The following is a 26,103-nucleotide window of genomic DNA, read 5'->3' as shown; positions in this document are numbered from 1 at the left end:
GAAATATAAAAATGCAGGCAAAAAGGAATACAAACGTCTCAAAAATGAGATCGACAGGAAGTGCAAAATGGCTTAACAGGGATGGCTAGAGGACAAATGAAAGAATGTAGAGGCTTATCTCACGCGGGGTAAAATAGGTACTGCCTACAGGAAAATTAAAGAGACCTTTGGAGAAAAGAGAACCACTTGTATAAATATCAAGATCTCAGATGGAAACCCAGTTCTAAGCAAAGAAGGGAAAGAAGAAAGGTGGAAGGAGTATATAGAGGGTGTATACAAGGGCGATGTACTTGAGGACAATATTATAGAAATGGAAGAGAATGTAGATGAAGATGAAACGAGAGATACGAAACTGCGTGAAGAGTTTGACAGAGCACTGAAAGACCTGAGTCGAAACAAGGCCCCGGGAGTAGGCAAGATTCCATTAGAACTACTGACGGCCTTGGGAGAGCCAGTCCTGACAAAACTCTACCATCTGGTGAGCAAGATGTATGAGACAGGCGAAATACCCTCAGACTTGAAGAAGAGTATAATAATTCCAATCCCACAGAAATCAGTTTAATACGTCACGGATGCAAAATACTAACGCGAATTCTTTACAGGCAAATGGAAAAACTGGTAGAAGCCGACCTTGTGGAAGATCAGTTTGGATTCCGTAGAAATATAGGAACGCGTGAGGCAATACTGAAGATGAACATCAACAAAAGCAATACGAGGATAATGGAATGTAGTCGTATTAAATCAGGTGATGCTGAGGGAATTAGATTACGAAATGAGACACTTAAAGTAGTAACGTAGTTTTGCTATTTGGGGAGGAAAATAACTGATGATAGTCGAAGTAGAGAGGATATACAATGTAGACTGGCAATGGCAAGGATAGCATTTCTGAAAAAGAGAAATTTGTTAACATCGAGTATTGATTTAAGTGTCAGAAAGTCGTTTCTGAAAGTATTTGTATGGAAGTAAAACATTGACGATAACTCGTATGGATAGGAAGAAAATAGAAGCTTTCGAAATGTGGTGCTACAGAAGAGTGCTGAAGATTAGATGGGTTGATCATAAAACTAATGAGGAGGTATTGAATAGGATCGGGGAGTAGAGGCGACTAGAAGAAGGGATCGGTTGGTAGGACATGTTCTGAGGCATCACCAGTATAGTACTGGAGAGCAGCGTGGAGGGTAAAAACGTAGAGGGAGACCAAGAGATGAATACACTAAACAGATACAGAAGGATGTAGGTTTCAGTAGGTACTGGGAGATGAAGAAGCTTGCACAGGACAGAGTAGCATGGAGAGCTGCATCAAACCCGTCTCATGACTGAAGACCACAACAACAACAACAACAACAACAAGATAAAGAAGTTTAAAGAAATATCAGCTGCCTTGCGAGCTTCTCTCTTAGTCCTGTCTGTGTTACCATGTTGCAGGAGCGCCGCTTTTCATGATAAGCAACGGGCGCTCAACCTGGCAGTAATACGTTTGCTTTTGTGCCTGACACATCCTGCCGCAAGAGCTCCCTCCGTGTCAACCGCTGTGCTCAATACAATTTGTATTTTTAGTTCTAACTTGTATTGCACTTGTTCGTTCCAGAACATCACATGACTCGTACGTTCTTTCAGTCCTGCTGCCTATAATTTTCCCAGAAAACCATTAGAGACTTTTATAAAAGACTGCCATGTCGTTTTATCTTTGTCCTTTACCACTATTTCAAACTGAATATCTTCAAAAAGTGCTGTGAAGTTTAAAATCATAAACGCACCTGAATGAAATTTTCACTCTGTAGCGGAGTGTGCGCTGATATGAAGCTTTTCCTGACAAATTAAAACTGTGTGCCAGACATAGACTCGAACTCGGGACCTTTGACTTTCTCGTGCAAGTGCTCTACCAACTTTTTTTTTATATTTCGTAATCTCATTTTGTTCGTTATAGTTCGTTGCAGTTGATCGTGGCGGACGTCCCCTGACGCCCGTTGAAGTTCGTTATTGATCCATTCACTCAGTTTTTTTTATTTATTTTTTTATTTATTTATTTTTTTATTACAGAGAGTGGCTAACCCTCTGACACAACACGCTGAGCTATCGTGCTGGCTCCAACTGAGCTACCCAAGCACGACTCACGACCCGTCCTCACAGCCTTAATTCCGCCAGTACCTTGTCTCCTATCTTCCAAACTTCGCAGGAAGGTCTCCTGCATACCTTGCAGAACTAGCACTCCTGGAAGAAAGGATATAGCAGAGACATGCCTTATCCACAGCCTGGGGGAGAGCTTCTGCGAAGTTTGGAAGGTAGGAGACGAGGTACTGGCGAAATTATAGTTGTGAGGAGGGGCCGTGAGTCGTGTGTGGGTAGGTCAGTTGCTAGAGCACTTGCCCGCGAAAGGCAAAGGTCCCGAGTTCGAGTCACGGTCTGGCACACAGCTTTAACCTGCCAGAAAAAGTTTCATAAACGCACCTGCTATCACTTTTTTCGAAACTGAGTCTATGTAGAGAGTCGGGCACTTCTCGAGGTGAATGGTTTATCATCCCTAACTGAGGGTTCTCTAGGATTCTCAGAAACCCTTTCTGGCGGTCCAAGAACAGGAATTTCTTAGTCCGAGCGTACATAGACAAAATCTGCATTTAGGCACTGGTGCTTTAAAACAATGGCTGGACGACGATCTAAAAGTGGGAACATAATAAATAACGCACACTTCCAGTCGTCTGATAAATATTTTCTTGTAATAAATATGACCAAAACTTGTTTACTGGTACAACTCTATTCAAATGTAGAGCCTATTGTCCTGTTTATCAAAAGTACCAACTTTTGGCTGCCAATAAAAAGTATTTTACGTAAAATAAAATTGTATTTTTCGTTAGTCCTCCTAACATCTTTAAAATGTTTAAAGTTCATCTTTAAAAAATACTTTATGGAAAAAAAACTGTTAATTTAAGAGTTAAAAAGGAAGAAATATACGCGAAATCAAGAATTGTACCATCTTCATTTTCCAGGAAGATCTACATCTACATGTGCATGGTTGATCTACAGTTCACAATTAAACGCCTGGCAGAGGGTTCATAGTACCACTTTCAAACATTTCTCTACGTTACACTGTCTTACAACACGCGGGAAAATCTTTAGGTGCGAACTCTCATTTCTCTTATTTTATTACAATGATAATTTCTCCCTTATGTCGGTAGGCGTCAGAAAAAAATTTTCGCATTTGGTAGAGAACGTTGCAGATTGAAATTTCATGAGAAGATTTACTCGTATTTTATCGTATTTGTGGCAGTCTCTCACTTATACAAAACGAGCTGTCCTCTTTTGAACTTTTTCGATGTTCTCTGTCAACATATACATGGATACCCTGAAACTCACATTTAAGTGCCTGGCAGAGAGTTCATGGAACCACCTTCACAATTCTATATTATTGCAATCTCGTATAGCGTGCGGGAAGGACGAACACCGTATCTTACCGTGCGAGCTCTCATTTCCCTTATTTTATCGTGGTGGTCGTTTCTCCCTATGTAGGTCGGTATAAACAAAATATTTTCGCATTCGGAGGAGGTATCATTTCTTGGACACTCTCTCCCATATTTCGCGATAGTACAAAACATGCTGCCCTTCTTTGAACTTTTTCGATGTACTCTGTCAGTCTTATCTGGTAAAGATCCTACACCGCGCAGCAGTATTCTAAAGGAGGACGGACAAGCGTAGTGTACTGAAGGCAGTCTCCTTAGCAGATCTGTTACATCTTCTAAGTGTCCTGCCAATAAAACGCAGTCTTTGGTTCGCCTTCCCCATAACATTTTCTATGTGTTCCTTCCAATTTAAGTTGTTCGTAATTGTTATACCTAGTTGAATTTACGACTTTCAGATTAGACTGATTTATCGTGTAAACGAAGTTTAACGAATTCCTTTTAGCGCTCGTGTGGATGGCCTCACACTTTTCGTTATTTAGGGTGAACTTCCAATTTTCGCACTATTCAGACATCTTTTCTAAATCGTTTTGCAATTTGTTCTGATCTTCTGATGACTTTATTAGTCGATAAACGATAGTGTCATCGCCAAACAAGCTAAGACGGCTGCTCAGATTGTCTCCCAAATCGTTTATATAGATAAGGAACAGCAAAAGGGCCTATAACACTACTTTGGGGAACGCTAGAAATCACTTCTGTTTTACTCGATGACTTTCCGTCATTTACGTCGAACTGTGACCTCTCTGACAGGAAATCATAAATCCAGCCACAAAACTGAGACGACATTCCATAAGCAAGGCATTTCACTAGAAGCCGCCTGCGCCTGTGTGGTACAGTGCCAAAAGCATTCCGGAAATCCAGAAATACGGAATCGATCTGAAATCCCTTGTCAATAGCACTCAACGCTTCATGTGAATAAAGAGCTAGTTGTGTTTCACAGGAACGATGTTTTCTAAACCCATATTGACTGTGTTTAAATAGACAGTTTAACTCTCCTCTCGCACAGGCCAGTACTGAGCGGCCGCCGTGTCATCCTCAGCTCATATGCCTCACTGGATGCGTACATGGAGGGGCATGTAGTCAGCACACTGCTCTCACGGCCGTATGTCAGTTTCCGAGACCGGAACCGCTACTTCTCAATCAAGTAGCCCTCAGTTTGCCTCACAAGGCCTGAGGGCACCCGTCTCGCCAACAGCGCTCGGCAGACCGGATGGTCACCCATCCATGTGCTTCCCCAGCCCGATAGCGCTTAACTTCGGTGATCTGTCGGGAACCGATGTTACCACTGCGTCAGGGCGTTGGCCAATAGACAGTTTCCTCCGAGGTAATTTATAATGTTTGAATACAAAATACGTTCCAAAATCCTGCTGCATATCGACGCTAACGCCATGGGCCTGTAATTTAGTGGATTACTCTTACTACCTTTTCAATATTGGTGTGACCTGTGTGACTTTTCAGTCTTTGGTTACGGACCTGTCATCGAGTGAACGGTTGTGTATGATAGTTAAGTGTGGAGCTAATGCATCAGCATACTCCGAAAGGAACCTAATTGGTATACAGTGTGGCCCATAAGACTTGCTCTTATTAAGTGATTTAAGTTGCTTCACTACTCCGAGGATATTTACTTCCACGTTACTCATGTTGGCAGCTGTTCTCGATTCGAATTCTCGAATATTTACTTCGTCTTATTTCGTGAAGGCCGTTCGGAAGGCTGTGTTTAGTCACTACTTTGGCAGCACTGTCTTCGATAGTATCTCCATTGCTATCACGTAGAGAAGGCATTGAATGTTTCTTGGCGCTAACATACTTCACTTACGACCAGAATTTCTTTGGATTTTCTGCCAGGTTTCGAGACGAAGTTTCGTTGTGGAAACTATTATAAGCATCTCGCGTTGAAGTCCGCGCTAAATTTCGAGCTTCTGTAAGAGATCGCCAATCTTGGGGATTTTGCGCCCGCATCCCGTGGTCGTGCGGTAGCGTTCTCGCTTCCCACGCCCGGGTTCCCGGGTTCGATTCCCGGCGGGGTCAGGGATTTTCTCTGCCTCGTGATGGCTGGGTGTTGTGTGATGTCCTTAGGTTAGTTAGGTTTAAGTAGTTCTAAGTTCTAGGGGACTGATGACCTAAGATGTTAAGTCCCATAGTGCTCAGAGCCATTTGAACCATTTTGGGGATTTTGCGTCTGTTTAAATTTGGCATGTTTGTCTCATTGTTTCTGCAACAGTGTTCTAACCCGTTTTGTATACCAAGGAGGATCAGCTCCGTCGTTTGTTAATTTATTTGGTTATAAATCTCTCAATTGCTGCCGATAGTATTTCTTTGAATTTAGGCCACATCTGGTCTAACTTATATTATTAATTTGGATTGAGTGGAGATTGTCTCTCAGGAAGGCGTCAAGCGAATTTTTATCTGCTTTTTGAATAGGTATATTTTTCGCTTATTTTTGGAGGATTAGGGGACTGAAATATTCTATTTCGCTACGACAACTCTGTATTCAATTATCCCTGAATCGGTTTTGATGCTCGTTATTAACTCAGGATTATTTGTTGCTAAGAGATCAAGTGTGTTTTCACAACCGTATATTATTCACGTGGGCTCATGAACTAACTGATCGAAATAATTTTCATTGAATGCGTTGAGCACAATTTCGGATGATATTTTATGCGCACCTCCGGAATTAAACATGCATTTTCGCCAACATATAGAGGGTAAATTAAAGTCACCACCAACTATTATCCTACGATTCGGGTACGTGTTTGAAATCAAACTCCGTTAATCCCATCTGGTAACGAACATGTTCAACATAGCAATACTCTAGCAAAGGACGAACAAGCGTAGTATAGGCAGCCTCTTTAGTAGATCTGTTGCATCTTCTACACCCACATTCATGTTATTACTCTGCAATTCACAATTAAATGTGTGGCAGAGGGTTCATCGAACCACCTTTAAGCTACCTCTCTACTGTTCCACTCTCCAAACGTGAGCGGAAAAAAAACCCTCAGATCTTTCCGTGCGACCTTTGATTTCTCTTACTTTATTCTCTAGGTGTGCTGCCAACAAAACGTAATCTTTGGATTGTCTACCGTAAAATATTTTCTACTTAGTCATTCCAATTTAATTTGTAAGTAATTGTAATTCCTATGTACTTAGTCGAACTGACAACCTTTAAATTTTTGTTATATATCGTGTAAACGAAACTTAACTGATTTTTTTTTGTGTTCATGTGGATGATCTCACCATTTTCATTATTTTAGTACCATATAGATATCTTTTCTAAATCGTTCTGCACATACAGATATCTTTTCTAAATCGTTCTGCAATTTGTTTTGATCTTCTTTTGACGACTAGACGGTGAACGTCAGCATCATCTATAAACAACCTAAGACAGATGCAGAGATTGTCTCCCAAATCGTTAATATATACAGGGTGATCAAAAAGTCAGTATAAATTTGAAAACTTGATAAACCACGGAATAATGTAGATAGCCAGGTAAAAATTGACACACACCACTGGAATGACATGGGGTTTTATTAGACCAAAAAAAAAAGGTTCACAAAATGTCCGACAGATGGCGCTGGACGGCAAAACTGCTACCGTGACGGGTGAGAGGTACGCAGATATGTTACAGAATCGCATCATCCCCAGCCTGGCTGATGAACACCTCCTGGAACGTACGATGTTTATGCAGGATGGCGCTCCACGCCATATTGCTAGACGCGTGAAAGATCTCTTGCGCACGTCGTTTGGTGATGCTCGTGCGCTCAGCCGCCACTTTCGTCATGCTTGGCCTCCCAGGTCCCCAGACCTCAGTCCATGCGATTATTGGCTTTAGGGTTACCTGAAATCGCAAGTGTATCTTGATCGACCGACATCTCTAGGGATGCTGAAAGACAACATCCGACGCCAATGCCTCACCATAACTCGGACATGCTTTACAGTGCTGTTCACAACATTATTCGTCAACTACAGCTATTGTTGAGGAATGATGGTGGATATATTGAGCATTTCCTGTAAAGAACATCATCTTTGCTTTGTCATACTTTGTTATGATGATTATTGCTCTTCTGATCAGATGAAGCGCCATCTGTCGGACATTTTTTGAACGTTTGTATTTTTCTGGTTCTAATAAAACCCCATGTCATTCCAAGCATATGTGTCCATTTGTACCTCTCTATCTACATTATCCCGTGAGTTATTCAGTTTTCAAATTTATAATGCCTTTTTGATAACCCGGTATATACAAGGAATGGCAAAGGGCCTATAACACTACCTTCGGGAACGCCAGAAACCACTTCTGTTTCGCTCGATGACTTTCTGTCGTTACTACGAACTGTGTGACCTTTCCGACAGCAAAGCACGAATCTAGTAACACAACTGAGATGATAATCCACAAGCACGCAATTTGATTACTAGTCGGAACGGTGTCAAAAGCCTGCTTGAGATCTAAAAATATGGGACCAGCTTGAAATCCCATGTCGATAGCACTCATTACTTTATAAAAATGTATAGCTGGTTGTGTTTGACAAAACGTTTTGTGAATCCTTGCTGACTGTGTGTCAACAGATCGTTTTCCTCAAAGATAATTCATATTGTTCGAACACAGTATATGTTCCAAATTGCTACTGCAAATCGACGTCAGCGATATAAAGCTACCATTCATCGGATTACTCCTACTGCCTCTGTTGAGTGCTTGTGTGACCTGTCCAGTTTCCCAGTCTTTAGGTACGGATCTTTCGTCGAGCAGCAATGAAACTTTAAATCTTAAGAAGGGTCGATATTTAGGATTCTTTACCAGCTCTGTTCCCACTGACTGAATGAAGTGTGACCATCGACGGGGGTTGTGCAGACATCTAAAAGTCACCTGCCTCCCGTGTTTTGTTTCTCACTGCAAACGAATTCACGGAGCAAACAAATGTGTGACCGTGGCCGTTGGTCACCGCAACGGAGTGGAATTGCCCAGGGAAATCGCGGCGAGCCAATAGGGAGCGGAGCGTGCAGGCAAGAAAATAGCGGCCTGGATGTAATAATACAACAACGGAAGTCACGCAGCTGAGTGTTGGCGAAAAGTACAGTTCTGGCAGGCGCTGAGGCGTCGCTTTGGTTCGTCGGGTGATGCGACCTCAGGGCGCACCGTATTCTGGCTTCCTTGGTTACTACACTACTGGCCATAAAAAGTGCTACACGAAGAAGAAATGCAGATGATAAACGGGTATTCATTGGACAAATATATTATACTAGAACTGACATGTGATTACATTTTCACGCAATTTGGGTGCATAGACCCTGAGAAATCAGTACCCAGAACAACCACCTCTGGCCGTAATGACGGCCTTGATACGCCTGGGCATTGAGTCAAACAGAGCTTGGATGGCGTGTACAGGTGCAGCTGCCCATGCAGCTTCAACACGATACCACAGTTCATCAAGAGTAGTGACTGGCGTACTGTGCGAGCCAGTTGCTCGGCCACCATTGACCAGACGATTTCAATTGGTGAGAGATCTGGAGAATGCGCTGGCCACAGCAGCAGTGGAACATTTTCTGTATCCAGAAAGGCCCGTACAGGACCTGCAACATGCGGTCGTGCATTATCCTGCTGAAATGTAGGGTTTCGCAGAGATCGAATGAACGGTAGAGCCACGGTTCGTGCCGGCCGGTGTGGCCGAGCGGTTCTAGGCGCTTCAGTCTGGAACCGCGCGACCGCTACGGTCGCAGGTTCGAATCCTGCCTCGGGCATGGATGTGTGTGATGTCCTTAGTTTAGTTAGGTTTAAGTAGTTATAAGTTCTAGGGGACTGATGACCTCAGATGTTGAGTCCCATAGTGCGCAGAGCCATTTGAACCACAGTTCGTATCACATCTGAAATGTAACGTCCGCTGTTCAAAGTGCCGTCAATGCGAACAAGAGGTGACCGAGACGTGTAACCAATGGCACCCCACACCATCACGCCGGGTGATACGTCAGTGTGGCGATGACGAATACAAGCTTCCAATGTGCGTTCACCACGATGTCGCCAAACATGGATGCGGCCATCATGAGCCTGGATTCATCCGAAAAAATGACGTTTTGCCATTCGTGCACCCAGGTTCGTCGTTGAGTGCACCATCGCAGGCGCTCCTGTCTGTGATGCAGCGTCAACGGTAACCGTAGGCATGTTCTCCGAGCTGATAGTTCATGCTGCTGCAAACGTCGTCGAACTGTTCGTGCTGATGGTTGTTGACTTGCAAACATCCCCATCTGCTGACTCAGGGATCGAGACGTGGTTGCACGATCCGCTACAGCCATGCGGATAAGATGCCTGTCATCTCGAGTGCTAGTGATACGAGGCCGTTGGAATCCAGCACGGCGTTCCATATTACCCTCCTGAACCCACCGATTCCATATTCTGCTAACAGTCATTGGATCTCGACCTACGCGAGCAGCAATATTGCGATGCGATAAACGGCAATCACGAAAGGCTACAATCCGACCTTTATCAGAGTCGGAAACGTGATGGTACGCATGTCTCCTCCTTACACCAGGCATCACAACAACGTTTCACCAGGCCACGCTGGTCAACTGCTGTTTGTGTATGACAAATCGGTTAGAAACTTTCCTCATGTCAGCACGTTGTAGGTGTCGCTAGCGGCGCCAACCTTGTGTGAATGCTCTGAAAAGCTAATCATTTGCATATCACAGCATCTTCTTCCTGTCGGTTAAATTTCGCGTCTGTAGCACGTCATCTTCGTGGTGTTGCAATTTTAATGGCCAGTAGTGTAGATGACAGAACCTCTCTGACATCTGCAGCTGGCTTAGCGCGGCCACTTCGCGCATCCACCTCAACCAGTCACATAAAACTACACTCCTGGAAATTGAAATAAGAACACCGTGAATTCATTGTCCCAGGAAGGGGAAACTTTATTGACACATTCCTGGGGTCAGATACATCACATGATCACACTGACAGAACCACAGGCACATAGACACAGGCAACAGAGCATGCACAATGTCGGCACTAGTACAGTGTATATCCACCTTTCGCAGCAATGCAGGCTGCTTTTCTCCCATGGAGACGATCATAGAGATGCTGGATGTAGTCCTGTGGAACGGCTTGCCATGCCATTTCCACCTGGCGCCTCAGTTGGACCAGCGTTCGTGCTGGACGTGCAGACCGCGTGAGACGACGCTTCATCCAGTCCCAAACATGCTCAATGGGGGACAGATCCGGAGATCTTGCTGGCCAGGGTAGTTGACTTACACCTTCTAGAGCACGTTGGGTGGCACGGGATACATGCGGGCGTGCATTGTCCTGTTGGAACAGCAAGTTCCCTTGCCGGTCTAGGAATGGTAGAACGATGGGTTCGATGACGGTTTGGATGTACCGTGCACTATTCAGTGTCCCCTCGACGATCACCAGAGGTGTACGGCCAGTGTAGGAGATCGCTCCCCACACCATGATGCCGGGTGTTGGCCCTGTGTGCCTCGGTCGTATGCAGTCCTGATTGTGGCGCTCACCTGCACGGAGCCAAACACGCATACGACCATCATTGGCACCAAGGCAGAAGCGACTCTCATCGCTGAAGACGACACGTCTCCAATCGTCCCTCCATTCACGCCTGTCGCGACACCACTGGAGGCGGGCTGCACGATGTTGGGGCGTGAGCGGAAGACGGCCTAACGGTGTGCGGGACCGTAGCCCAGCTTCATGGAGACGGTTGCGAATGGTCCTCGCCGATACCCCAGGAGCAACAGTGTCCCTAATTTGCTGGGAAGTGGCGGTGCGGTCCCCTACGGCACTGCGTAGGATCCTACGGTCTTGGCGTGCATCCGTGCGTCGCTGCGGTCTGGTCCCAAGTCGACGGGCACGTGCACCTTCCGCCGACCACTGGCGACAACATCGATGTACTGTGGAGACCTCACGCCCCAAGTGTTGAGCAATTCGGCGGTACGTCCACCCGACCTCTCGCATGCCCACTATACGCCCTCGCTCAAAGTCCGTCAACTGCACATACGGTTCACGTCCACGCTGTCGCGGCATGCTACCAGTGTTAAAGACTGCGATGGAGCTCCGTATGCCACGGCAAACTGGCTGACACTGACGCCGGCGGTGCACAAATGCTGCGCAGCTAGCGTCATTCGACGGCCAACACCGCAGTTCCTGGTGTGTCCGCTGTGCCGTGCGTGTGATCATTGCTTGTACAGCCCTCTCGCAGTGTCCGGAGCAAGTATGGTGGGTCTGACACACCGGTGTCAATGTGTTCTTTTTTCTATTTCCAGGAGTGTATATGTCCCTACGGCAATGCCTCAATGTTGTCGAAGTTCTGTAGATGAGTATTGTTTTTGCCTGCAGCTGCCTGCACTTCTCACTTCTAAGCTGACAGAAGCGTTTTCGATACCATGGATCTTTTTTGATGCGCCGGATTTTACATGCAAAAAAAAAAAAAAAAATTCTGGAAGGTTTTTGAAGCGTGTCACTTCTACACTTTAAATTTGTACGAATAAGTTCAAACTGTGCACGAATGTAGATGAATGGATAATGTCAAAACGAATTTTTTTTATCCAATAATCTTAATCCGTTGTGTAGCATGTAAATTACGTTCTTACGTGAACTGAATGCGCGGAAACGGTTTAAAGCGAACAAAATAAAAAATGGATTCTTTCGATAAATTTGAAAACCCGCTTTCTTAAAACCTAGCTCCATTCGGATTTTACGTGCAAAAAACACGCATTTGTGAGTTTTTTTACACACACCACTTCTATGCTTCAAACATGAGCGAATCGGTTTAAATTTTTTAAGAAGATAGGCAAATACAGCAGCTAATGGTCGTCCTGTTGTTTTGTGACAGCTTTACCCGCTGCCACGATATAAGCAACATCCAGGTCTGAGAAACAATAAAGAAAACTATACCTGATCAGTCATCGGCCGAGTCAACAAATATCTACATCGACTGCCAAGTTATAGAGGTCTAGTGTCAGAATTATAGTAAAGTAATGGGAACCACAATGAAAAATGTTGGGACGGCCGGGGTGGCCGTGCTGTTCTGGGCGCTTCAGTCTGGAACCGTGAGACCACTACGGTCGCAGGTTCGAATCCTGCCTCGGGCATGTATGTTTGTGATGTCCTTAGGTTAGAAAGGTTTGAGTAGCTCTAAGTTCTAGGGGACCGATGACCTCAGAAGTTAAGTCCCATAGGGCTCAGAGCCATTTGAACATTTTTTTTTTTTTAATGTTCCTATCGGAGCACAGAAAAAAGCGAATATGTGCTGGGCAGAATCAAGGATGTAAAGGAAGGGAGCTAACTTATCGACTTATTTGGAAGCTTCAAAGACGTTTAATCAATACATCTTGAAATATTCCCACTCTTTTACGAGTTAACCCTACTTTCCCAGCGCAGTGACATCTCTTAGCTGCAAGGTGCTGGCACATCGTCATATTGGAATTTATAGGCTAAAGTTCCTGGTTGTGTGCCCAAAATCCAGAAGATTCGCCAGCCATAGTAAACAATATATAAAATCACATGACCGAAGAGCATCTATGTAATGGGTGAAACAGTTTTTATGGGAGACATATAATTTCTGGCGCTGGGTTTGTTCCAGGGCAGAGAGTAAAATAATTTTTTTGATTTCTGGATTTGTGGGGGAGGGGAGGTGATCTCCTCCCCGAGGAGACCATTTCTTTCCCAAACTCCCCCCCCCCCCCCCCGTTACATGTATGGCGAAGGATGTTATAGGAAACAGACACAAATTTAATTGCTTCTAGAGAATAGGATGCATCTACACTCCTGGAAATGGAAAAAAGAACACATTGACACCGGTGTGTCAGACCCACCATACTTGCTCCGGACACTGCGAGAGGGCTGTACAAGCAATGATCACACGCACGGCACAGCGGACACACCAGGAACTGCGGTGTTGGCCGTCGAATGGCGCTAGCTGCGCAGCATTTGTGCAACGCCGGCGTCAGTGTCAGCCAGTTTGCCGTGGCATACGGAGCTCCATTGTAGTCTTTAACACTGGTAGCATGCCGCGACAGCGTGGACGTGAACCGTATGTGCAGTTGACGGACTTTGAGCGAGGGCGTATAGTGGGCATGCGGGAGGTCGGGTGGACGTACCGCCGAATTGCTCAACACGTGGGGCGTGAGGTCTCCACAGTACATCGATGTTGTCGCCAGTGGTCGGCGGAAGGTGCACGTGCCCGTCGACCTGGGACCAGACCGCAGCGACGCACGGATGCACGCCAAGACCGTAGGATCCAACGCAGTGCCGTAGGGGACCGCACCGCCACTTCCCAGCAAATTAGGGTATCGGCGAGGACCATTCGCAACCGTCTCCATGAAGCTGGGCTACGGTCCCGCACACCGTTAGGCCGTCTTCCGCTCACGCCCCAACATTGTGCTGCCCGCCTCCAGTGGTGTCGCGACAGGCGTGAATGGAGGGACGATTGGAGACGTGTCGTCTTCAGCGATGAGAGTCGCTTCTGCCTTGGTGCCAATGATGGTCGTATGCGTGTTTGGCTCCGTGCAGGTGAGCGCCACAATCAGGACTGCATACGACCGAGGCACACAGGGCCAACACCCGGCATCATGGTGTGGGGAGCGATCTCCTACACTGGCCGTACACCTCTGGTGATCGTCGAGGGGACACTGAATAGTGCACGGTACATCCAAACCGTCATCGAACCCATCGTTCTACCATTCTTAGACCGGTAAGGGAACTTGCTGTTCCAACAGGACAATGCATGTCCGCATGTATCCCGTGCCACCCAACGTGCTCTAGAATGTGTAAGTCAACTACCCTGGCCAGCAAGATCTCCGGATCTGTCCCCCATTGAGCATGTTTGGGACTGGATGAAGCGTCGTCTCACGCGGTCTGCACGTCCAGCACGAACGCTGGTCCAACTGAGGCGCCAGGTGGAAATGGCATGGCAAGCCGTTCCACAGGACTACATCCAGCATCTCTACGATCGTCTCCATGGGAGAAAAGCAGCCTGCATTGCTGCGAAAGGTGGATATACACTGTACTAGTGCCGACATTGTGCATGCTCTGTTGCCTGTTTCTATGTGCCTGTGGTTCTGTCAGTGTGATCATGTGATGTACCTGACCCCAGGAATGTGTCAATAAAGTTTCCCCTTCCTGGGACAATGTATTCACGGTGTTCTTATTTCAATTTCCAGGCGTGTATAATAGAAACTATCCGACAGTGAAGGTCCATGTATATTAGCAACTGTACCGGAGTGATTGCGTGTGGATCCTAAGCTACACACATCAAAAAAAGGTTTTGCGTCACCTCGGTACCGAGAGTTCCAGAACTTGTACAGAAAACTGGAATAGAGATCACATAAACATCATTTCCGCCATTGTTATTGCTCATGAAAAAAACACTTTGCATGTTGTACCACCATACAGCGAGACCTTCAGAGGTAGTGGTCCAGATTGCTGTACACACCAGTACTTCTAATACCCAGTAGCACGTCCTCTTGCACTGATGCATCCCTGTCGTGGCATACTATCCACAAGTTTATCAAGGCACAGTTTGTCCAGATTGGCGCACTCCTCAACGCCGATTCGGAGTAGATCCCTCAGATTGGTTGGTGGATCACGTCATCGATAAACAGCCCTTTTCAATCTAACCCAGGCATGTTCGATAGTGTTCCTGTCTGAAGAATATGCTGGCCACATTAGTTGAGCGATGTCGTTATCCTGAAGGAAGTCATTCACAAGATGTACACGAAGGGGGCGCGAATTGTTGTCCATGAAGACGAATGCCAAGCCAATATGCTGAAGATATGGTTGCACTGTCGGTCGGAGGATGGCATTCACGTATCGTACAGCCGTTATGGCGCTTTCCATGACCATCAGCGGCTTACGTCGGCCCCACATAATGCCACCCCCAAAATAGCAGTGAACCTCCACTTTCCTACACTCGCTAGAATGTGTGTCTAAGACGTTTAGCCTGACCGGGTTGCCTCCAAACAAGTCTCCGACGATTATCTGATTGAAGCCATATGCGACACTCATCGGTGAAAAGAACGTGCTTCCAATCCTGAGCAGTCCATTCGGCATATTGTTGTGCCCTTCTGTACCGTGCTGCATGGTGTCGTGGTTGCAAAGATGGATCTCGCCATGGACGTCGATAGAGAAGTTGCGCATCATGCAGCGTATTGCGCACAGTTTTGAATCGTAACACGACGTCCTGTGGCTGCACGAAAGCCTTATTCAACATGGTGGAGTTACTATCAGGGTTCCTCCGACCTATAATCCGTAGGCAGCGGTCATCCACTGCAGTAGTAGCCCTTGGGTAGCCTGAGGGAGGCATGTCATCGATAGTTCCTGTCTCTCTTTACCTCCTCCATGTTCGAACAACATCGCTTTGGTTCACTCCGAGACGCCTGGACACTTTCCTGGTTGAGAGCCCTTCCTGGCACAAAGCAACAATGCGGACGTGATCGAAACGCGGTATTCACCGTCTGGACATGGTTGAAATACAGATAACACGAGCCATGTACTTCCTTCCAGGTGGAATGGCTTGAACTGATGGCTGTCGGATCCCCTCCGTCTAATAGACTCTGCTCAAGCGTGGTTGTTTACATATTTAGGCAGGTTTAGTGACATCTGTGAACAGTCAAAGGGACTGTGTCTGTGATACAATATTCACAGTCAAAGTCTATCTTCAGGAGTTCTGGAAACTGGGGTGATGCAAAACTTTTTTTGATGTGTGTGTAATAAAACGTTGTCAGACATTGCACGACATGACATTATGTATCATGTTACTTTTGCTTCACGCGATTCATTACACTACATCACATGGGTACTAATACTGGCAAGTAAAAAAGTGCGAATATGTCAAGATGTTTTGATTTAACATAAATGTCTTTAAAGCTGCAAGATAAGCAAGAAAGTTAGTTGCCTTGTTTTAAATCCCAACCTCTGCACAGGACATATTCGCCTTTTTTTGTGCCACGACAAGAGCATTTTTCATTCTGGCAGATAATATTCGAACTTGTTTACTGTCAAGAAAATTTATTGTTCTATTCCTTTTTAATAAAAAGATATTAAATGCCTGTGTTATTCAACACATTCCCGCTTGTTTCAGCAATTTTCTACCAATCACACTTCTTTTGTCATCTAAGATATATTCTCTTCTGATCACTTCATCGCTCACGCAAATCATGCCAACAACAAAAGATAGAAAACGAAAGCTTTCTGTAGTGCTAATGCTAAAGCGGAGAGGACGTGTAGTTCCTTTGATGGTTCACTGATAGAGCGACCGCCAACAGAACACTAGTGAATTTGAGCCGTACACGACTGAATACTGTTCGCTCGCATCCATATACCGAACTTTTACGCTGCTGCCTGTTAGCTCCAACATATATCAGGCTTAAGTGCACTGGTCCGCGCAGGGAATCATTTCGCAGACTACCGGCTTTCTTTGTTTTCTCACACGAAGTACCAGTTATGTAAAGCAGCTGATCTTAGATTAGCTCAAAAATGAACTCGGATCAAGTAAACTTTTAATTGCACTCATCAGTTCACAACTAGTGACGCCTTAAAGGAACAGATTTAGCGCAAATGCTAGTTGAAAAGCTGTAAGTAATAAAGAAGTTGTTAACATTCCGACACTTCTAAAGTTCGAAATAGTTTCCTAAATCTATAACGTTAGGTTAAGGAGAATGTTGATGAATTAAGTAACAAGTGCAATACTTATTCCCATAAAAATTCTTGAAGACGACTCGTAATGCGAAAAAGTAACATAAGCAAATTATAACACTTTGCATTGAACAGTTAAGCATATGAATTTCGGCAGCAGCTAATAATGACTGAACATCTCTTACGAAAATTCTCTCAAGGTTTGAATAGATGTAACTACACAATTAGTATTCACTTTTTAACAACCAAACATTTGTTTAAGCTGCTGTGTGAACTGCAAGTGCGCTGGCGTAAGTCAATAAGCAGTCACATTTATTGGCCAATACGTAGCTTAAATGTATTTGTATGTAGGTGACAAGACAAGCGTACACCATCTCCAAGAGGACCATGCCCAGTAAATCACTATGTTGGGCAAAGTAACCATCAGGTTGACGGCAGCTCTACTTTAAGCGAACAATACGAATGTACAGCTCAGCTATTCTCTGTGTCGATAGTTTCTTAAGTGTTGAATAAACATGGCTTTAAACCCGAGAATTATCGAAACTATCATCCGCACGGAAATCGCTGACCAGTATGAGCATTTTCATTACATTCAGCAAAATTCTGCAAGCCCATCATTAAGCCACAGTCGCCAACAGTTTGTACTCGCCTTCAAATTGTTCGCATTCAAGGCCAACGCCAGGTTTCTTGGAGAAGTCTGAGAGGTTTTTTGCACTTATTTGCCTCTGTGCAGACAACAAGAAACCTTAAATAATAAATGCTGTATACATACGACGTATGTGATAAATATCCGTGGTCAAAGAGCAAGAATAGTACTGATAGCTGATTTGGTGTTGTTGTTAAACATGCCTGGTAATTTAGGTCAACCCTGAACCTCATTCAGTTGATCCAAGTTTAATGTTATATATTATGCAACGAATTTGTGAGTTGAGTTCATTTTCTGAACAAACCAGGAAACCTTACAGTTTGATTCTCTTGAATTTCCTTGCAGTATTTTCAAGTCATCTCCTGCAACATCTGTTTATTAAAGCGGTTAGACGCACAACTGAAAAAAAAACTCGAAAAAAATTGCTTTAAAGAGTGATATTAAGTATAAAATATTTGAAGCATTTTAACAGAGCCGCCAGCAGTTGAGGGTGTAGTGCACAAGTCTTGTAAACATTAAGTCGTTGATTCGATTCTCACTAGTAGTACCCTGTTTAACTTTCATTTAATTTTTATATTCATTATCAAATAAATTTAACTGATGCGGTGTGTTGTAAATAACACCGTTTGGAAATATTCAGATACTCAAAGGCCAATTTTCTGAGGTTTTTCCAGAAGTGCGCCTTACTACTTCTTCTTTCTTCAAATGTTTGGCATTTGCCAGATACACCCTTTTGCTCAGTGCTTCAGTCATCTGTGGTTAGTATTTATTTTCTCTCCACCTCTTTCATGGTCTAATTATTGATGTTTTTTCTATTGTTCGATAGCAATTTAATTATTATTCTGAGAATTCTAATTTCATTCATTCTTGTGACATGATCTCTCCATCTATTTATATACCACTTAATCTGTTCATTTATACTTGCCACATATTTTCTTTTCTCATTCACCAATAAAAACATTTTATTCAGCGTAATAGATATTTTATTTGAGACAGTAAACTCCCTCTGCTAATGCACACAGAAAATAGGATTATTAAAGTTAATATTTCTGAAATATATGATCTCCAATTTAGGTTTTTGTTGATGTTCTAAAGCAATTTGATAAATGTAAGTAAATAGTAATCACACAATAATTTGTGGCAAGTAACAATTTGCCATTTCCAGTAAATAATTCTTTATGGTAGATTTTATGATAAGCCTCAAAATAGTTATTTTTCACACTACATAAATACATTTCACATTTGACCACATGTCTCTTATCTTGGAATTGTAGCCATTTTGAATTTTGAGGCATTCCTTATCTCAACGATATTTAGTAGTTTTCCGACATTGTAACACCTGACTTCTGACATTGGTTGCAACACAAATCTACCTGGCTTTTTATTCATATATTCTGCAGCATGTACATCTTCACTGTCAGAGAAACTGACTGTACAAAGACATCCTCTTCTCGTAACTAGTGGCACAACCTCTTAACATTCTTATTGCTCACCTGTCAGTTACATCGACCTCAGCAAAACAATCTTTAGTCAAAAATGAGAATTCCTAATCTTCTTAATCATATAATTCCGCAGTGCTGTCATTAAGAAGTTTCTAATTGCTCGTCAGAGTGTAGAAATAACAGGTATTTCAGTACTCTACTATCGAAGACCAAATTGAAATGAGCAAATATGTATTATGACCTGAGGTCTACGTATGAAGACCTTGAGAAAATGGCTTATTTTGTAGTAACGAACAAAATTATACAGGTCGGAACTAATTCTCAACAACATGAATAGTTTCGAATGTTAGGTAAAAAACGCAGATTCTCAGTCTAATATGTAGGTATAATAATTATTTAGGTACCATTTCTATTTGCAGACGCAACTATTTTCTGCGTACAAACAGCTGTAAAGCAACACACCAATTGTTCTTTACAAGGTAACGTGCCTTGGTTTTGAAACTAAGAACTAGAAAGTCCACACTGGCAGACTGTCGTTCTATAGCCGGATACATGCGCCCGTTTGCGGAGAAAAATAGTAATTTCCAGCAGTTATTGTCCAAGTTTCGCTGCCACGAAGTACGGACGGTGTTTCCACAAAACTTTATTAGGGATTTCTTTTCTCACCTTTTCATTCACCTCATTAATGAATTTCTCACTTTTTGGTACCTCGTTTATGAAGGGCATGGTATTTCCCAAGAAGTTGAATTCATTCAGCCACTGTGTTTATCACAATTCTGTTGGGGTTGACATTGTCGTGCTGCTTTATGATATCGATACCAGGGCATTGGCCATCAAATCCTGAAAGTACACTACTGGCCATTAAAATTGCTACACCGAGAAGAAACGCAGATGATAAACGGGTATTCATTGGACAAATATATTATACTAGAACTGACATGTGGTTACATCTTCACGCAATTTGGGTGCATAGATCCTGAGAAATCAGTACCCGTAACAACCACCTCTGGCCGTAATGACGGCCTTGATACGCCTGGGCATTGAGTCAAACAGAGCTTGGATGGCGTGTACAGGTACAGCTGCCCATGCAGCTTCAACACGATACCACAGTTCATCAAGAGTAGTGACTGGTTGTATTGTGACGAGCCAGTTGCTAGGTCATCATTGACCAGACGTTTTCAATTGGTGAGAGATCTGGAGAATGTGCTGGCCAGGGCACCAGTCGAACATTTTCTGTATCCAGAAAGGCTCTGTACAGGACCTGCAAAATGCAGTCGTGCATTATCCTGCTGAAATGTAGGGTTTCGCAGAGATGGAAAGAAGGGTAGAGTCACGGGTCGTATCACATCTGAAATGTAACGTCCACTGTTCAAAGTGCCGTCAATCCGAACAAGAGGTGACCGAGACGTGTAACCAATGGCACCCCATACCATCACGCCGGGTGATACGCTAGTATGACGATGATGAATACGCGCTTCCAATGTGCGTTCACCGCGATTTCGCCAAAGACGGATGCGACCATCATGATACTGTAAACAGAACCGAAAAAATGATGTTTTGTCATTCGTGCACCCAGGTTCTTCGTTGAGTACACCATCGCAGGCGCTCCTGTCTGTGATGCAGCGTCAAGGGTAACCGCAGCCACGGCTTCCAAGCTGATAGTCCATGACGCTGCAAACGTCGTCGAACTGTTCGTGCAGATGGTGGTTGTCTTGCAAACGTCCCCATCTGTTGACTCAGGGATCGAGACGTGGCTGCACGATCCGTTACAGCCATGTGGATAAGATGCCTGTCATCTCGACTGCTAGTGATACGAGGCCGTAGGGATCCAGCACGGCGTTCCGTATTACACTCCTGAACCCACCGATTCCATATTCTGCCAACAGTCATTGGATCTCTACAAACGCGAGCAGCAATGTAGCGATATGATAAAAGGCAATTGCGATAGGCTACAATCCGACCACTAGCAAAGTCGGAAACGTGATGGTACGCATTTCTCCTCCTTACACGAGGTATCACAACTACGTTTCAGCAGGCAACACCGGTCAACTGCTGTTTGTGTATGAGAAGTCGGTTCGAAACTTTCCTCGTGTTAGCATGTTGTAGGTGTCACCACCAGCGGCAACCTTGTGAGAATGCTCTGGAAAGCTAATCATTTGCATATCACAGCATCTTCTTCCTGTCGGTTAAGTTTCGCGTCTGTAGCACGTCATCTTCGTGGTGTAGCAATTTTAATGGCCAGTAGTGCATGAAGATAACCGAGAAGGTCAAGTCCCGTAAGGTCGCCTAGTGAGACGAAAATTGATCTCCAGTGAGCGGCGTTGATGAGAGCGCTTCTCGTGCTGGCCGCTGGTGACCGACGCTCAGGCTCGACCCGGCTGCCTTACAGGAGCGCCGAGAGCTTCGAGTCCTACCTGTCGACGATGCCGTGGCTGGCGGTGGCCTACGAGGAGGCGGAGACGCGCCGGGAGCTGGCGGCGCTGCTGCGCGTCCAGGGCATCCCGGCGCTGGTGCTGCTGCACGCCGCCGACGGCAGCGTCATCACCGACGACGGCCGCGCGCTCGTCAACGACGACCCGGACGGGCTGGTGAGTGACCTTGCAAACGAGACGTCACACGCTGTGTCGAAGACGGAAAGAGCTCTCTACCAACTTTCGTGATCGTTCCGTTCACAACAAGTGAGACGAACTTGACGTTAGAAACCCACAACGTTTACCACATACGGGGAGAACTGGACGTCACGTTTTTTTTAACTGCAGGATACGTTAAACTAGAAATTTACGTTGTTTATAAATACGTAAAGTTCTGCATTCATGTGGGCTGGGCTGTGAATAAGGGAGAAATTAAACTGTTGGCAAGAACTAACTGTGAAACTTATAGAACACACCAAGCACAGTGGCACAGTGCTTATTACACAGGATTCGCATTCGGGAGGACGATGGTTCAATCCCACGTCCGGCCATCCTGATTTAGGTTTTCCGTGATTTCCCTAAATCGCTCCGGCAAAATGCCGGGGTGGCCCCTTTGAAAGGGCACAGCTGACTTCCTTCCCTAATCTGATGAGACCGATGACCTCGCTTTTTGGTCTCTTTGCCCCAACAACCCAACCCCCCTTATAGAACAAGATGTACCATTTTTTGCAATATGCCTTTATCAGTCGCAAAAGTGAGACGACTTACACAGATTTACAAGGGGGGGGGGGGGGGGGAGGAAATGACTAGTTTCACGAGTTGATTCATAATTAGAAATGATGGGTAGTAGTAGTGGTAGTGGTGGTTGTGGTGGTGGTAGTAGCAACAGCAGCTTTGTTCATTTGTAGATCTCTTTTTACAAGGCTATAGAACATGTCAAAGTATTTATAAGTTTAGACCAATTGAAAATAATCAAATTCGTATACATATACATTTACAGACTTCTAGTTAGAGACAGTAATTAGATTTACTCCTGGTATAGAATACTTCTTTTACAAATAACTTATTACATAATGTAATGCCACACTGTTCACTCATATCTCACTATAAGTCACTGTACACACACACACACACACACACACACACACACAAGTGAGTTTTTGTAGAAAAGGAAAAAAAGCAGTGCGAAAGTGTTATGTGGACTGTTGGATGTTTTATAATCATTATGATTATTTATTTGTATAACCTTTTTTTTTACCAAACCCCTACTCTGTTTAATTTAAGTATTCCTTCAATGTATAAAGTGTATTGCATAACAGGTACTTTTTAGCTGCCTTTTAAATAAGTATATTTTTGCAATTTCTTTAATCTCTTTTGGTCATTTATTATAAAGTTTCATTCCTTGGTAGAAAACACTGTTTTGAGTTTTATATTTATTTTCTCTTGGTAAATGTAAGTTGAGTCTAGCTCTTGTCCCATGGTCATCGAGAGAGCTGTTTGTGAGTAATTACCATTGTTATTTTTGTTGTGTATAACTGACTGGTGAATGTATTCACACAGACCAGTTAAAATCCCCAGTGTTTTGAACACATCTTTACAATGAGCTTGACTACTATTTTTGGTTATTATTCTTATAGCTCTTTTCTGGAGATTGAAAACTGAGTTCATATTTTGTGCATTTTTCCTCAAAAAAGGCTGCCATAGCTAAGAATTGAATGTACATATGAACAGTATGTAGCTAAAAGACTCTGCATGTTACACGCTGATGATAGGATTCTAAGGGCATAATGTGCTGATGACATTCTGTTTGCAAGTACCTTTGTGTATTCACACCACTTCAACTGAGAATCAATATTCATTCCTAGATATTTTGCATTCGTTACACAATCTATAGAGGTGCCATCTACATTTAATTTAACATTGTCATTTTCCCTCTTCAAACTGAAATTCATGGCATTACTTTTATGTATGTTTAATGTCACTTTATTGCTTATTGAACAATCATAAACTTCCTTGAGAGTTTCATTTGCTTTCTCTGCAAGGAGTTCTCTTATTTTTTCAGTGACTATAATATTGTTTTCATCATCGAAGACAATTTTTTCACCATGTGTAACCCTACTGGGAAAGTCATTGATGTGTATTAGGAATAGTATTGGTCCTAATATGCTATCTTGCAGAACTCCCATATTAATGTGTTTTGGTTCTGATAAGTGTTTTACTAAATCTTTAGATCTATTTTAAGTGTTATCCTTACTTTTTGTACCCTACCTGCTAGTTATGATCGAAACCAGCCATTAACTACCCGTCTTACCCCTAATACTTCTCATTTATTTTATAGAATCTTGTGGTTGACTGTGTCAAAGACCTTAGAAAGATCCAAAAATATGCCTGTAACACACTCATATTTGTCAAGAGCATCAAGTACAACTTTTGTGAATTCTACTGTGGCTGACTCCGTATTTTTGCCACCTTGGAAACCAAACTGTGATTTTCTTAAAAGATTGTATTTATTCAGGTAAGTCATTAATCTGTCTTTTGTAATTGCTTCTATTATTTTTGAGAATGGTGACTGCAGGGAAATGGTCCAGTAATTTTCTGTGTCTTCTGAATTACATTTCTTAAGCAAAGGTACCACTCTAGCCTGTTTTAACTGCTCTGAAAATGTCCCTGATGTGAAGGATTCATTTATTATGATTAGTCATTCTAACAGACAAATGAAAGCAGCAGCTTACTTATATTATGCCCAATGAATGACAGCTGTTCCAAAAATTAAAATCTGTTGTGCCAAAATTATGAAAAATGCCACATTGCAGGTTCAAGATGTACTTTAATCGAAGAAATTTTTGTTTGGCAAAGGAGCATGCTAAATGGAACAACTACAGATGATATTTTCAATCAGTGGTAATACACAGAAAATCAACATTCAAATTCTCACAAACAGTATGATTACATAACATTATTAACAAGCTAACTGCTGCACCATTCAGAGACCTCTTCAATATAATAATAACAAACATTTAGGTTCTGCCAGTCAACTTTTTGTAGTTGCAGCTATTCAGCATTTTCATTTACTTGTTATACATTGATATGCCATTATCTTGAATCCTTATTGATTCATCAGTTTCATTTCATTAATTTCGAAGTCATGTTTTGGTAAGCACGGCACATCTCTTTGACATTCCACTTTCCCATATTAAATGAATATGCTACTTTTGGTCTGCTTGTAGCTCTTTCAGTAGCACCTGTATTTACTCTGCAGGTCTGGCTTTCAGAAGAACTGGTCATTAAATATGTGTAGTGAAAACATTGAGATTGATTGGATGCTGCTTTTGGTCACACTGAATTATTCTGGAAATTCCCCATTACGGAAACCTCTTATCAGAAGTCTTCCGATGCAGACTCTTTCATGTATGATGTGACTGAGTTAGAGTCAATGCATCAGCCACATCCATATACAAATGCCAGTCCCCAGTCACTCTCCAGCTCCAACATTTAAGAAGTACCACATTATGCTTCATGCATTTTCATAATACTGTGAAGAGCAATTTCAAATTTACCTGATATCCTGAATTGTGTTTTAGTGTAAACAATTTCCAGCTATTGTTACACTACCTTTCTGAACTATATTTCCCACTGAAAAGCCTAACCCATAAATAGAAAAGCTGAGGCCTGCACTTGGCTTAAAAATACTAGTAACTTGCTGATTAACTGGGTTCATTCAGACACCCTCACTCCAGCTTACTAATTAGCAGTAATACTTATTGCCAATTCTTTTAACACTTTAATTTACCTTACCCTGCACTGCCAGACTACTTATTAAGTTGTGGGTTTCTCTGAATACTCTTCTTTATAATAAAACTACTGACACTGTGGCAGCTAAAAGATCAATTAATCGAGTGTGACTGGTGGAGTACACTCCTGTACACATAGACTATCTTTGTGCTGTTCTTGTTTGGTTTTTTGAGTGTTGTATCATGTTTTTTGTCTTTGATAAATAAAAGTAGTTTTTAGTGCATCTGAAATTAGTGTGGGTAGGTGATGTTATCCCTATAATCCTTTTCTTGTGCTATGTACAAATCACATCAACTTTTCGAGATTAGCTTCTTTTCTTCCAGTACTCTGTAGCACTGCCAAAAATTACCCATCGTTACTCAGATCTCCTGCTCACTAGGCAGATGCACTAACCGCTATGCCACCCGGGGCATAGACGCTTTGCAGAACTACATGTGCTACCCTAGCATGTCTCGCTCCTAATTCCAAATTCCCATTCACACCTCAGCCCACTTGGTATTCCTCCTCAACTTCAACAGCAATGCTCTCCAACTGTATTGGATTAGCAGCTCACCACTGACTGAAAAGGGGATCCTGGCTGAAACCCAGGCACAGGTGCTTTAATGAAATGAAACTATAAGATGCTAGTCTAACACATCTGGAGAGCCTTTGCAACACTGTTTGAGTTTAGGGGGAACACCAAGTGGGGTGAAGCATGAATGGGGAATTCGGACTGTGGAGGGAGGCTTGTTTGTGTGTC

General features: G+C 43.4%; 1 protein-coding gene across 1 annotated transcript in view; it reads left to right on the top strand.

The window, feature by feature from the left end:
• Positions 1-26,103, top strand: part of LOC126284016 (nucleoredoxin-like) — a 703,754-nt gene that overhangs the window by 659,751 nt on the left and 17,900 nt on the right. The window contains exon 4 of the mRNA XM_049982561.1: positions 21,551-21,749. Coding sequence (XP_049838518.1) covers positions 21,551-21,749 — 199 coding nt within the window. The remainder of the gene's footprint in view (positions 1-21,550; positions 21,750-26,103) is intronic.

The sequence above is a fragment of the Schistocerca gregaria genome, chromosome 8, assembly GCF_023897955.1.
Source record: "Schistocerca gregaria isolate iqSchGreg1 chromosome 8, iqSchGreg1.2, whole genome shotgun sequence".
In the NCBI taxonomy this organism is placed as follows: Eukaryota; Metazoa; Arthropoda; class Insecta; order Orthoptera; family Acrididae; genus Schistocerca; species Schistocerca gregaria.
The sequence above is the reverse complement of the archived record's forward strand: the minus strand, read 5'-3'. Positions and strand labels throughout refer to the sequence as shown.